Below are 14,188 nucleotides of genomic sequence, written 5' to 3' on the forward strand. Positions count from 1 at the left end.
ACCTCAAGATATTTTGGGACCTCAAGAAGAGAGAAATTCACCTAATTTGTACAGTCTGATGGTGAATCTTTGGTTTGGCTTCACAGCTTCAAGAGGCTTTTAAAACTCTAATCTAGGCCGGGAGCAGTGGCTCATCCTGCAATCCCAGCACTTTGGGAGGCCAAGGTGGTCGGATTATGTGAGGTCATGAGTTTGAGACCAGTCTGGCCAACATGGTGAAACCCTGTCTCTACTTAAAATACAAAAATTATCTGGGTATGGTGGCACATGCCTGTAATGCCAGCTACTCAGGAGCTAAGGATTGCTTGAACTCAGGAGGTAAAGGCTGCAGTAAGCTGAGATCATGCCATTACACTCCAGCCGGGGTGACAGAGCAAGACACTGTTAAAAAACAAACAAAAAGTCTCTTCTGAAATTCCTCATTAAAAAGTTCTAGGAAAGTCAACTTAAAAGGAGTCTACATGGTCAGTTACTAATCTTGCTGTACTTTATACAAATAAAGTATAACACCAAAACTTATTTTGAGAAAAACGTGGTCCTACCAAAAACGTGATCTGTCTTTGGTAAAACTGAGGGACTGGAGACAGAACAATCATGCTTCAGTAGCACGTGTGTGTTTAGATTCTAGCCCTGACCATTGTTTTTGGTTATTATTATTTGCCTACAATTTGTAGTGAGTCTTGAATTCTGTCTTGGCCACACCAAGTCCCCAAAGCAGAAGCTGGGTCTAATTTTCCTCGTGATGTTTTCAGTCCGCTCCCTAATTGGAAGAGGCTCTTTTTTTCACTGTGGCACATATACATTCTGTTTCATTATAATCCTTATGTGCATTATACTTCTAGTATTTAAATTACTAATCTTATTGTTTTGCTTCTTCCAAGAAAATGAAAATCATGGTATTCTGAAGACTAGAGATGATTCGACGCGCAGCAGCAGCTGTATAAATCAGTGACTTGATTCAGGTCTTCTTGCTGCCACCCTGTAAGGCCATCCTAATTCAGCTTTTGGACACTGAAAATTCCTCACTGAGCCATCTCTTCCCCACTCCCCACATGGAACAGGACTGTCCTGGAATGAGCCTTCCCAGTGACGAGGGGCACCCTGACACTCAGACTTTGATCACTGCTTTCAAGAAGATTTTGATCAAAAGAGAAAAATGAGAAAGAAAAGAAACTTTTTCTTGAGTAATGCAAAACCCCTTTAAATGATCAAGCCCAGAGAGGAACCGGAACGAGAGCGCAGTCGTCTCACTCCCCAGCTTGAGAAAAATACTCATCCCCCAAAGCCACTTACTCTGTGGACTTGAGACTGACCGATGCCACAAACAGCTACACATCAACCTAACGACCCCATGCATGGATGCCGTAACTTACACCCTGTAATTGAGCAACCCAGAACCAAGTACTAATCAATGTTATTTTTGTAAACCAATGAGAATTCCTGAAGAACACCCTTTGTAATCACTGCTCTCCTGATTTATCCTTTTGCCTTTAAAAGCTTGAGCCTATCTGCTCTCTGGAGCATTTCCCAAGATAATGTGGAAGTGGCTCCCAGGCTGGTCCTCAACCTTGGCCCAAATAAAATCTCTACTTATATTAATTTTGCCTCAGTTTCTTCCTTTAGGACAACAGGTATAAATGAAGAGACAGGGGAACAGGAGCTGAGGGTAAAGGAATGAATAAAGAGTCATGAATTAAGAAAAATCAAGTATTACATTAATGCTCTGAAAGACGCTCAGAGCAAGAGGTGACACTGCCTCTTACCTCAATTACACATAATGCCTGAAAGGGGGAAGCTATGTATTTGCTGAGATCACGCCTGCTTTTGGAAACTGACAAGGTTGAAGAAAAACCTGCAAACCTGACTGGTCTCACCCTGGGAGACATAATCATATAATATGATGGACTAGACTAATTACTAATGACTGAATGGAGTTCTAGTAACAAACTGGCCAGTAGCACCTTTTGAGTTGTATATTCTTTTGATATAAGGGAACTGTGTTTGAAGAGCACAGGTAGACTGTGGTACTGTGAAACATAGGTTTGATATTCATCACGTCCTGTTTCCTGGCACACAACCCCTAAAATCTTTAGAATCTCCAAAGTGATATTTTTGTATGCTCACGTGTTGACTAATGGCTAGCCACCCCTACGTAGCTTCAGGATGGGGGCTGGTCACTCGAATGACCAAACTGGGACTGTAAGGTTGGAATGTTTCAGCCCCACCCTACAACCTCTGGGAGGGGAGAAGGGCTGAAGGTGCTAAGTTGAACACCAATGGCCAATGGTATAATTAATCATGCCTATATAATGAAGCTTCCATAAAAACCCAAAAGGACTGGGTCCAGGGAGCTTCTGAACAGATGGAGGTTCCTGAAGGGTGGTGCACAAGGAGAGGGTGTGGAAGCTCTGAGCTCCATCCCATACGCCACCCCATGCATCTCCTCATCGGTATCCTTTGTTGCATCCTTTACAATAAACTGGTAAACGTGTTTCCCTGAATTCTCTGAGGGAATTCTCTAGCAAATTAACTGAACCCAAGGAGTGGGTCACGGGAACCCTAATTAATAGCCAGTCAGTCAGAATCACTGGAAAAATAACCTAGGTCTTGTGATCAGCATCAGAAACGAGGGACGAGTGGGGACTAGTCCTCAACCTGTGGAATCTAATGCTATCTCTAGACAGAGTCAGAATTAATTTAATTAGAGAACACCCAGCTGGTGTCCACTGCAGAATCCACTGCTTGGCTGCGGGAAGGGGAAATCCCCACTCCCTTCGGTGACCAGCAGTCACAGAAACTTTCTGTGTTAATTGTTGAATCAGAGGATAGAAAAAACACTCTGGGGCCGAGTGTGGTGGCTCCTGCCTGTAATCTGAGCCCTTTGGGAAGCCAAGGTAGGCAAATCACTTCAGCCTAGGAGTTTAGACCAGCCTGGGCAACGTGGTGAAACCCCATCTCCACAAAAATTAGCTGGGCATGATGATGCCCACCTGTAGTCCCAGGTACTCGGGAGGCTGAGGTGGGAGGATCGTTTGAACCCAGGAGGCAGAAGTTGCAGTGAGCTGAGATTTGTGCCACTGTACGCCAGCCTGGGTGGCAGAGTGCGACTGTTTCAAAACAAAAAGAAAGAAAGAAAAAACACTTTGGTTGTTATTCCTATATTCTCACCTCCTTTAGATGAGGACACTGAGGCCTGGGAGAAAAGGTACTGGGAGCTACACAGCTGCTATCCAATCTGAGCTGGCTGTGAACCTAGGCGTCCTGAGCCCAGAGCCTGCCCCTCCAACCCCTGCACTGCTGACCTCAGACCTCTGCCTGCAGCCCACACGTAAAATAGGGATTTTTATAACACACCCAACACGCATCTGATCTGTGTTTCACAAAACAATACTGATACACACTTCCTCCAAACAATGAACGTTTTCTCTTCTCTACTGGATGAGGAGAAAAGTGCTAAACTCATTCAACTGGCTGTGGCCCAGGAATAGTCACGAGCATGGACTGGGAGTTCAAGTCTCAGCTCTGCCACTTCCCTGCTGGGTGACCTTGGAGGAGGGACTTTCCCTCTCTAGGCCTCAGCTTGAATTCAGGCACACCAAGGGCTCCGGGCAGTGCTGGGCCCAGAGTGAGCCAGCAGCTGAGGAAACTGAGGCTAAGGGGAGTTCCCTCGCCCAAGGCCGAGGTTATGTCTTTGCTCTGCTTCCCTGGTGAGCTCCTGGTCTAAGAGGAAACTCTAGCATCTGGCAAGCAGGAGGTAGAGTCTTGGGAAGATGAGCTGCCCCAGGGCACATGGAGCCTGAGGAACTGTGCAGAAGGGAGCAGGGCTGAAGACCTGCAGGTATGTGGATAGCCTGGTGACAGGTAAGCCCTCAGGCTCATGCGGAGGGCCACAATGCTGCTGGGAGAGCCCTCATGGGGAAATGGGCCATGACAATTTAGGTGCTGGGTGTTCTGCCGAAGATTCTGAATTCCCCACCCCCTCAACCCTCCCTGCCATCTGCCAGTCCTGGGACACAGCTCAGACATGGCACACCCACAAGATGGCTGGAGCCGACCAGTCCAGCCTCAGGGAGTATGCTGGGATGGGTCCTAGACTGGGCCAGAGCCTTGAAAAGAGCCCCTGCTCCTTACCATGGGGAAAGAAGCTCCTGAAGCTCCACACAGGATGAAGACCCTGCCCTAAACCTGTCCTTGGGGCTCCTCTCTTCTGCCCCACTGTCTACCCAGGGCCCCTTCCCACCTGGAGCCCTGCCCCAATCCAACACCGACTGTCCTTGGTTACTCATTACTGAGCCCTGCAGCCCCAGTGACCTTTACTCAACCATGTCATCACACTCACAGCCACCCAAGAGGCAGCCACTTCTCTTGTCACCATTTTCTAGATTAGGACACCAAGAAACAATGAGGGAGAGGGCTTGGCCAAGAATGGCTTGAGAGTCCAAGCTGGGAAGGACTCTGCTCTGCTGCTGCTGCCCCCACCCTCCTAGGTGTCACCCCAAATCCCCATCACATCTCTGCCCCCATCCTGATATGTATCCCCTGGCCTCGTGCTTGGCTCAAGCCTTCACCTGGCCTGAAGGCCACCCTCCACCCAGGCCAGTGGCCAGCAGCCAGTCCAGCTGTCTGAGCTGGCTCCCACTGGCTGCAGACTCTCAGTTCTCAGCCCCCCACCAACTGCAGACTCTCAGTTCTCAGCTCCTCGGTTGCCCCTCTCTACACGACAGAAACAGCTCCGAGTGTGATGGTTGTAATAGAAGGAGGAAGTGCCGTGTGGGGGCAGGATAACAATCCACTTGGCACACACTGACCAAGCCCCTGCTGCACTGACCCTCCTTGCAAGACAAGCACACATCCCCTTCTCACGAAGGGGACTCTGAAGTGGGAGAGATAAGGCCCTGAGCGCCAGGCCTCCTGGGTTCAAATCCCAGCTCTGCCACTAACCAGGTGGGGGTCACTGGGCAGGTGACTTCACTCCTTGGGGCCTCAGTTTCCTCATCTGTGCAACGGGAGTAATCTGTTTCCCCCTCCCAGGGTCCTCCGATGATTCAGCCAGCCTCCCTGAAGGAAGGTGCAGGGCGCAACTGGTGTGAAGGTGTGTGAAGGTGTGTGCTCGCTCTGCAGGGCCTCATGCCGTCAGGATTATCATCAGGTGGGTGAGGGCACTAGCGAATTCTCACTGTGCCCTAGGTCCCCTCCCTCATCAGCATATCACACATATCCCGTCTGCTGTCCCTGGCAGTGTATCACCCCTCCTACTTTTTCTTTACTTTTTTTTTTTTTTTTTTTTGAGACAGGGTCTCACTGTGTCAGCCAGGCTGGAGTGCAGTGGTGAAAGCATAGCTCACTGCAGCCTTGAGCTCCTGGGCTCAAGTGATCCTCTTGCCTCAGCCTCCTGAGTAGCTGGGACTAAAGGTGTGTGCCAGCATGCTCGGTTAATTTTTATATTTTTTGTAGATATGAGGTCTCCTATGTGGCCCAGGCTTGTCTCAAACTCCTGGGCTCAAGCAATCCTCCCACCCCAGCCTGCCAAAGTGCTGGGATTACCGTCGAGGGCCACCGTGCTGGAATGCCCTTTCTATTTTCCACAAAGTGCAGATTGTCACCTGCAATTACCTTGCTAACATAGTCAGTGGTGGGTCTTCTCCCTGCCCCTGAAAGACAAGCTCCACTAGAAGAAGGCAGGCTGTGTGGCTCCTGTCCAGCACTGGTACTAACAGCGACAATAACCAGCAGGTGGAGCATCACCAGACACCAGCCCCATGCCGGGCACTGCTCTACTCATGTGAAAAGCAGAAGCTCACTGTTCCTCACAGCTGCCCTTGAGGCTGACCCCTTGTTCTCCTCAGTTCACAGATGTGGAAAGGAAGGCGCAGAGAGGCGGGGTAACCGGCCCAGGGTCACAAAGTGTGAGATGGCTGAGCAGAGCTGTGGCCTGGGCCAATGCCCCTTGGGCACTTGCTGGCTGAGTGAGTGGTGAGCAGAGGCGTGAATGGCCCCTCACACCCGCCCCCGCCAGCCCAGCCCTTGACATCCGCCTGGCTCAGACACCAGGCCTGGCCTGCTCCCCAGCTCACCGTCTCGTAGTCTCGCAGCGCGGCCCGGAACTTGCCCAGTGCCATGTTGCTGGCAGCCCGACGGTAATAACCCTTGATGTACTTCTTGTCCAGCTCGATGGCCCGCGTGGCGTCTCCCAGTGCATAGCCGTAGCACTCAGTGCGCAGGTAGGCCAGGCTGCGGTTGCCATAGTAGATGGCATTGTTGGGGTTCAGCTCGATGGCCTGGCTGTAGAACTTGATGGCGTTCTCGTAGTCCTTGGCTGTGGAGATGGAAAGCGGGATGAGGCAGTGCTCCAACCCCGAGAGGACAGGCCCTGGGCTGGGTGGCGGCCAGTCTCCCCACTCACAGATGGGGAAGCTGAGGGCCACCCTAAGCCCAGAGACGTCTCTTCAGCCTGCCCCTCCTGCCTGTCCCAACCAACCTAGCTCAGGGCTTGTGCTCTCAGCCACAATCTCCAGGAATGAACAGATTCCACACACCCGCCCGCCCACCCCTCCAGCCCCAAGCGGGGCACTAGCAGCAGACTGAGGGAAGAACACTTTGATAGGAAGAAGAGCAGATGCTGAGGCCTAGGGCCAAGTGGAAGCCCAGAGAGGGGTGACCCTTGTCTGAGGGCCAGTGAGAGCCAGGGTGGCTGGGTGGAGTGGGCAGGGGGAAGACAGGTGAGGAAGAGAGGCTGGTAGGACAGATCCCTGGGGCCCGGGCAGCCACAGCGAGGTCTGGGCATTGATGTTCTAAGTGTGGAGTGACAGGATGTGGCATCTGGCAAGGAGGAGAGGTCAGATTTAATCTGAGATGAGCTACAGCTGTGCCCTGCACGGTACAGCCTGGCCTGTGGAATCCTCATCTCCACTTGAGTAAGGATATCTGCTGCTCATTTTACAGACAAGTCATGGAGGTCCTGTTCAAGGTCAAATGCCCTGTCTGTACCTGCAGAGCCAGGCTTGATTCCTCCCTCGTGCCCATTTGACAGGCAGGAGAGCCAAGGCTTGCACAGCCTTAGAGACTGGGCTGCCACAGCCCCTGGGCTCTCTTGTGCCAGCCATGTCCACTCTCATTGTCACCATTAGGTAATGAGTGTGTCCCTTCAGAGCTGTGAGCCCCAGGAGGGCAAGGCCCGGGACTTCCCAGAAACAAGCAAGGGCAGAACCAGGCAGCCCAGATCTGACTGACCCTCCCTGGAATGCCAGTGCCTTCGAGGACTCCTTCAGGCCTCCTGGCTGTGGTCCAGAGGCTGCCTGGCCAACATTCCTGCCGGGGAAGCTGTTACTCGAGTGGCACAGGGAGGGGAGTGTAGAGTCTTAGGGCCTGACACCCGGCTCTGCAGATCTCTAACACAAGGCCGCAGGCAAACAGCCTCCTCTTTCTGAGCTCTGCCTCACTGGGTGGCTGTGAGGGTTTTATGAACTCATGTAAGAAAACTGGCTGCAGCAAAAGAAGCGATCAGAAGAAGTGAATGCATGAATGACTAAAGGGAGGAAGTGAAGGGAATAAGAGGAAATGGGAGGAGCTGTACTCCAGGGGTCGACCCACACGCCATATCCTGGCCCTATTCTATGCGCTTTACTAATAGGAGCATATTTAAGCTTCAAGACATTCCCCATTTTAGATGTGAGGAAACAGAGGCACAGAGAGGTTAAGTCATTTGTCCAGGCATCACTGAGCAGGTAGAGGAAGACACAGGGTTTGAACTCAGGCAGCCTGAGCTCTCAACCATGACCTGCTTCCTCTGCACAAGCTCTTAAACCTGGAGTCTCTTAGGGGTTAAGCAGAAGCTCCCACTCCCCATTTTACAGAAGTCGGGCACTGAGGCCCAGAGAGAGGGGAAGAGAGTTGAGACACGTCCTTTGGACTCAGACCTGAGATGGGGACCAGGCTCTGCCCCCAGGACCTGTGGAATAGACCTCAACTTACAGAGCAACCAGCCACAGTTGAGGGGACAGTACTCTGAGCCCCGGGACCTCTCTTCTCCTCAACAGGGCCAGAATGGCTCTGAGAGGAACCTGAACTTGGGAGCCAAGCACGTGTAGAGGAAGGGGATATCCGGGCCCTGCTGCTCACACACTCTGACCTTGGGCGAGTGGTTTCGCTTCTCTGAGCCTTGCTTCCTTCATAAAATAAACAGGGCCACTCCTAGCCATCACCCAGCCCCTGGGGAGGATTAAACCCCATGGCTTACCTGGCTACCACAAGGCTCAATTAAGGTGAGCTGTAATTATTCTTTTTACTGTTATTCCCACAGCCCTGGAGCCTGGGGCTCTGTGTCTGCTACTGCCTGCCAGACAGGAGGGGCCCGGGCCAGCAGGGCCGTTCTCCTCTGCCAGCTCAGTGCCAGGCACCTCTGGCTGCCTGCCCAGCCCCAGGACTCCTGAGAGCCTGGATCCCAGGTCCTGGGGGGCAACGGGCTCCTCCCAGCAGCTGCTGTGGACCAGAATTCTGACCCGACCTCAGCAGCAACCCCTGTGCAGGCTGTTCCTATCCCAGGGAAGTCTACCTTCCACCCCTTCACCCAGCTGACACTAAGCCTAGTCCTGGACTCAACCCCCAAAGCCCGGCAGTCATTTCACTTCTTCTGCCAAGTCAGCCTCCTGAGCATCTCTCAGATCCAGCCACTCCCTTCTCACCCTCCAGTCCCACCCAGCCCTGGCCTGGCCTCTCCCGCCCAGGTTCCTGCCTCAGCCTCCACCTGACCTCGCAGCCTCCCGTCCTGCCCCTCCAGAGGAGTGTTCCTAAAGCACAAACCTGACCCTGTCTTTTCCCTACTCAGAACCTCCCAGGGCTCCCCTAGAGGCCCCACCCCCACCCCAGAAAGCCCTGACTCCTCCCTATGGCTTTTCTCTTCGCAATCTGCTCCCTGCAGCCTCATCATAACCTCCTCCAGCCCCTAAACTGCAGCCCCACTCACGGCCTCCATGCCAAGCTCCGCTTGCCTTTAGGACTTTGCCACCCTTTTTTTTTTCCTGCCTGGAGTACCGTCCACCCTCTCTCCAGGCAGCCACTCTCACTTCCTCTCTGAAACACTTCTTGAATCTATTTCTGTCCCACCAGCCGGGTTGGCGATCACCACCCCTCACCTGTCCACCAATCTAGTCTCCTTCCTGTCTTACCCTGACATCCAGTATCTGCATGGCAGCCAGGGATCTTTTCTGAACGCTAATTGAACCATGTCACCCTGCTCTTAAAACCTCCCATGGCATCCACCACCCTTAGGACAACACCCATGCTTCCCACTCTGTCTTCCAAGGCTCTGCCTCTGGCCTCATCTCTCACTGGCCCTACCTTCCTCTCACTGCTGCCACCGGATCAAACTTCTCCACACTTTGCTTGGCTCTCTTCCAGGGCTCTATATCCTTTCCACTCCCCTTACTCTTCCCACCCCCTTCCCTCCCCCTCCCCCGCCTTTTCCAGGATTTTGCTGCTGCAAGTCTCCCCTCTCTCATGCAGAATCAGTTCTCCATCTCTACTGGACTCTCTTCCATTTTTACAAAAACCCATCTTCCCCGACACTGCATGTTCTCTTCTTACCACCCCCACCCCCCATTTCTCCACTCCCTTTCAGAACCAAAATACTCCAAACACTTGTTAACATTTGCTGTCTGCACTTCCTCCCCTCCCATTCACTCTTCAGCGCCCTCCTGGCTGCCACCACCCCCATCATTCCCCAACAACAGCTCCTGTCAACATCACCACCAGCATCCGTGGACTCAAAGCCAATTGCCAGTGATCGCCTTGGCAGCATCTGACCCAGGGCACCAGCTCTTTCTTCTAGAAGCACTCTCTTCTCTCAGCCTTCCTGACACCTTTCCTGGCTTCCTTTCCACCTCACTAAGCGCTCCTCCTTAGCCTTCCCCTCTTCTGCTTGGGTTCTGTCCTAAGTCCCCCCTCTAGACCCTCTTCCTAGATGATCTCATCCATTCCCAACCATAGTTTGATCACGCCCAAATTCTTCTCCAGCCCAGACTGGCCCATCTCCTAACTCAATGTGTCCTCTTGTAGGGCCAGGCACGGTAGCTCACGCCTGTAATCCCAGCACTTTGGGAGGCCGAGGCAGGCGAATCACCTGAGGTCAGGAGTTCAAGACCAGTCTGGCCAACATGGCGAAACCCTGTCTCTACTAAAAATACAAAAATTAGCTGGGACTGGTGGTGTGCATTTATAATCCCAGCTACCAGGGAGGCTGAGGCAGGAGAATCGCTTGAACCTGAAAGGCAGAGGTTGCAGTGAGATGGTGTCATTGCACTCCAGCCTGGGCAACAAGGGCAAAACAATGTCTCAAAAAAAAAAAAAAAAAAAAAAAAAAATCCAAACTAGTCTTTGTAGTGACTTAGGAGACCCTGCATGATCTAGCCTCTGTCCTAATCTCATCTTGTTATCAGTCTCCCCCTAACTAGCCAAAGCTCCAGCCATGCCAGCGTCCTTTCATTCCCCACCCCAGGGCCTTTGCACAGTCCGCTTTACCTTAAACATCCTCCCCAGTTCTCCCTCTGTGAGTTTCAGCTGAAATGCCTCCTGCTCAGAAAGGCCTTCCTACACCCCTCTATCTAAAGTAGCCTCCAACCCTTATTCCCTACCTTATCACCCTGTTGGTTTGCTTTCAAAGCATTCATCACAATTCAAGTATTTTACTTACTTAAATGTTTTTTTCATGTCTGATTCACCTGCAAAACTGCACGCTAAGGACTAGAGCCACATCCATCTCATTCACTGCTATATCCCCAGAGTCAAGCACAGTCCTTGGCACATAACAGGTACTCAATAAACATTTGTTGAGTTAATGAATGAATGGATGCTCCACACTTGACTCTTTCTTTATATTCTAAGTGATACTATTCTTGGGGAACCCCAGCCCTACTCCCAAGGCCCCCACCCTCACATTCCTTTTCCTTGGGTCACCCCAAATCTACTTCCTTGCTCCCTCCATCTAATGATTCATTCCCCACCCCCACGACTGCCTTCTCTATTGGGACTGTCCCTCCTCTACCCACTACTTGGCGGCACCCCACCCTAGGGGTCCCCATTTGGTAGCGCCATCATTCACTCCCCCACCACATGTCACTGCCTGGTAGCGCCCTCTACAGGCCTCACGTTTGGTAGCGCCCTCATTCCAGTCCCCCTCTCGCCCCGCACTTGGCGGCGCCCTCCTCAGTCTCCCCACTGGGTACCACCCGCTCCGCACGCCACTCCTAGGTATCACTCTCCGAAGCCCCCTATGCCGCTCCTTGGTAACGCCATCCTGGGCCTCCCCACGCCCGGTCACTTGGTAGTGCCTGCCCCGCGCCCAGGCTGCCGCTCCGCGTTGCCATGGTTCCGCGCGGGCCCGGCACCCCTCGGTCTGGGCCGCTGTCCACCCTCCCTGCCTGGCGGGCGCACCTTTGAAGTAGTCATTGGCCTGCGTCTTGAGCTCCTCTGCCCGCTTCAGAGCGCCATCAGCCGGGGGTTCGTCCCGGGGGGGCTCAGCACACTCAGTCCGCTCGCCCTCCGCCATCGCCATGCCGCAAAGCGACCCCCACCCTGGCAACGGCCGCCAGCGGCACCCGGCCGAACCGTCGCGAAGGAGCGCCGGGTGGCCGCCGCCGCTGCCGCACAAGTGTCGTAAAGCGCGGGCCCTGAAGGCACCCTTCACGCGCCTGCGCAGGTCCCTCTCGCCACAGAGCGCGCGGAGGACAAGGTGACCAGAGGGTACCCAGACAGTACCCCTGGTAGAAGGAGCCAATAGCGAATGAGAGAAGGGGCGCGCGGGGAAACAGACCCGGTGGCCTCTGCTCCCAAAGTTACCGTGTTCCAAGGCTGTAAAAAGTTTCTCGGTTCTTAAAGTGGGATTTCCCCGCTGTCCTCTAGGGTTGGGGGGTGGGTTGTGAATGTCGCTGGCGGGTGTGGCTGCTTTGCAAGGCAACGCCATGCCCTACGCGGAGCGGGCCCCGGGCGTCGAGCCCTATTGTCAACTACCTGTGTGACCTTGAACAAATCTTCCCCTCCTCTCTAGGGCTTCAGTTACCCATCTGAAAAATGGGTGGTTTCTCAAGCCAAAACAGATCCAAAGTAGAGGGTCAGTGTTTTTGAGTTTTTAACTGAAAGCACTCTGGATTTCAAGTCCTGAGCAAGGACCATAAGTGTGTTGCCGCATGTCCTTTCTCCCTGTGTTCAGCTGCCCAAATCTTGCATTGCCAAACTCTCCTGTTTGTCTTTTCTCAGATTCTCTTGTCTGAGATCACAGCATTGATTGCATGCACTCTGCCTCCGTCCAGTTTACTCTTCACAAGGCAGCTGAGGTTCCCCGCCCCCACCCCGACGGAGTCTCGCGCTCTGTCGCCCAGGCTGGACTGCAGTGGCGTGATCTTGGCTCACTGCAACCTCTGCCTCCTGGGTTCAAGTGATTCTCCTGCCTCAGCCTCCCAAATAGCTGAGATTACAAGGCGCCTGCCACCATGCCCAGCTAATTTTTGTATTTTACGAGAAATGGGGTTTCATCATGTTGGCCAGGCTGGTCTGGAACTCCCGACCTCAAGCTATCCGCCCACCTCGGCCTCCCAAAGTGCTGGGATTACAGGCATGAGCTACCACGACTGGTGGAGGGATCTTTCTAAGACATAAGACCATGACATACCCTCGCTCCCAGCCTTCCACTGCCCTAGTACCCTTAGGAGAAAACCCAAACTCCTGATTAGGAGACCCTGAATAGTCTAACCTCAGGCAGCATCTCCAGATTCCACCCCTTCTGCAACCTCCACACATCATACACCCTTCCTGTCTGTCCTTTCCAAGCCCTCTTGTAGCACTAAGTCCTGTAAGGCTATACTCTGGCTCCCCTCCTGGAAGCACAAGCTATTCCACTCCCAAACCTCTTGTTAGTCTAACGCCATCTCTCCCACTGGCCCTCAGCACGACTAACAATCACCCTAAAGGGTAGATATTAGTATCATCTCCATTTTACAGATGAAGGCACAGACTTGCAGAGGTCAATGCATTTGACCAAGGTCACAACAACATAAGAAGGTGACAGAGCCAGGATCAGGAATCCCAGCTAATTCCTGTGTCCTTAATTCCCACTGTCACCAGGCTGGAGAGCAGTGGCGCGATGTCGGCTCACTGCAACCTCTGCCCCCTGGGTTCAAGATTCTCCTGCCTCAGCCTCCCAAGTAGCTGGGACTACAGGCACACGCCACCACGCCTGGCTAATTTTTGTATTTTTAGTAGAGATGAGGTTTCACCATGTCGGACAGGATGGTCTTGATCTCTTGACTTTGTGATCCCCCCTCCTCAGCCTCCCAAAGTGCTGGGATTATAGGCGTGAGCCACCGCGCCCAGCCCCCTTACTTCCCACTCTACCGCCTCTGTATGTGCCAGAGCCTATCTTGGTGGACTAGTAAATTTTTCTTTTGTTTTGTTGGGTTTGTTTTGTTTTTGGGTTGGGGGAAAAGGAGGCTGCCATAAATTTGAATTCTGGGTTTGACCAGCTAAATCCTTTCCCAACTGTGTGACCTTGGGCAAATGATCACCTCTTCTGAGCCTCAGTTTCAACCTCTGTAAAGTGGGGATAATAATTATGCCCATCATATAGGATTAGAGGAGAGTTTGATAACATGAGTACAGCATTTGCCAGAGAGCCTGTCACAGAGCAGTACTTTCATATTCACTCCATTACAAATACTCAAAGTGGGCTGGGCACAGTGGCTCACGCCTATAATTGCAGCTCTTTGGGAAGCCAAGGTAGGCAGATCACTTGAGGTCAGGAGTCCAAGACCAGCCTGGCCAACATGGCAAAACCCTGTCTCTACCAAAAATACAAAAAATTAGCCGGGCATGATGGTGTGCGCCTAAAGTCCCAGTTACTAGGGAGGTTAAAGCAGGAGAATTGCTTGAACCTGGGAGGCAGAGGTTGCAGTGAGCCAAGATTGTGCCACTGCACTCCAGCCTGGGCTACAGAGTGAGACTCCATCTCAAAAAACAACAAACAAACAAACAAACAAACCAAACAAATACTCAGAGTCAGGCAGAGTACCTAGTGCTGTGATGGGACTTCCAAAGGGGGTTTTACGGGGACTTTATCCAATTGGGGCAGGGAGGGAAGCCTTCCTGGAGTAGCTGGTACCTGAACCAAGATGTGAAATAAAGTAGGAGATAACCAAGTGAG

The 14,188-nt window shown here is 52.6% G+C and overlaps 1 protein-coding gene across 1 annotated transcript in view; it reads right to left on the reverse strand.

The window, feature by feature from the left end:
* Positions 1-11,561, reverse strand: part of PPP5C (protein phosphatase 5 catalytic subunit) — a 39,993-nt gene extending 28,432 nt beyond the window's left edge. The window contains exons 1-2 of the mRNA XM_012446649.2: positions 11,428-11,561; positions 6,075-6,316 (exon numbers count right to left, since the gene is read on the reverse strand). Of these exons, the coding sequence (XP_012302072.1) occupies positions 6,075-6,316; positions 11,428-11,548 (363 nt within the window). The 5' untranslated portion in view covers positions 11,549-11,561. The remainder of the gene's footprint in view (positions 1-6,074; positions 6,317-11,427) is intronic.
* Between the last annotated feature and the right edge of the window lie 2,627 nt (positions 11,562-14,188).

This window comes from Aotus nancymaae, unplaced genomic scaffold (genome assembly GCF_030222135.1).
Source record: "Aotus nancymaae isolate 86718 unplaced genomic scaffold, 86718_ANA_hifiasm-v0.15.2.pri h1tg000028l, whole genome shotgun sequence".
NCBI lineage: Eukaryota > Metazoa > Chordata > Mammalia > Primates > Aotidae > Aotus > Aotus nancymaae.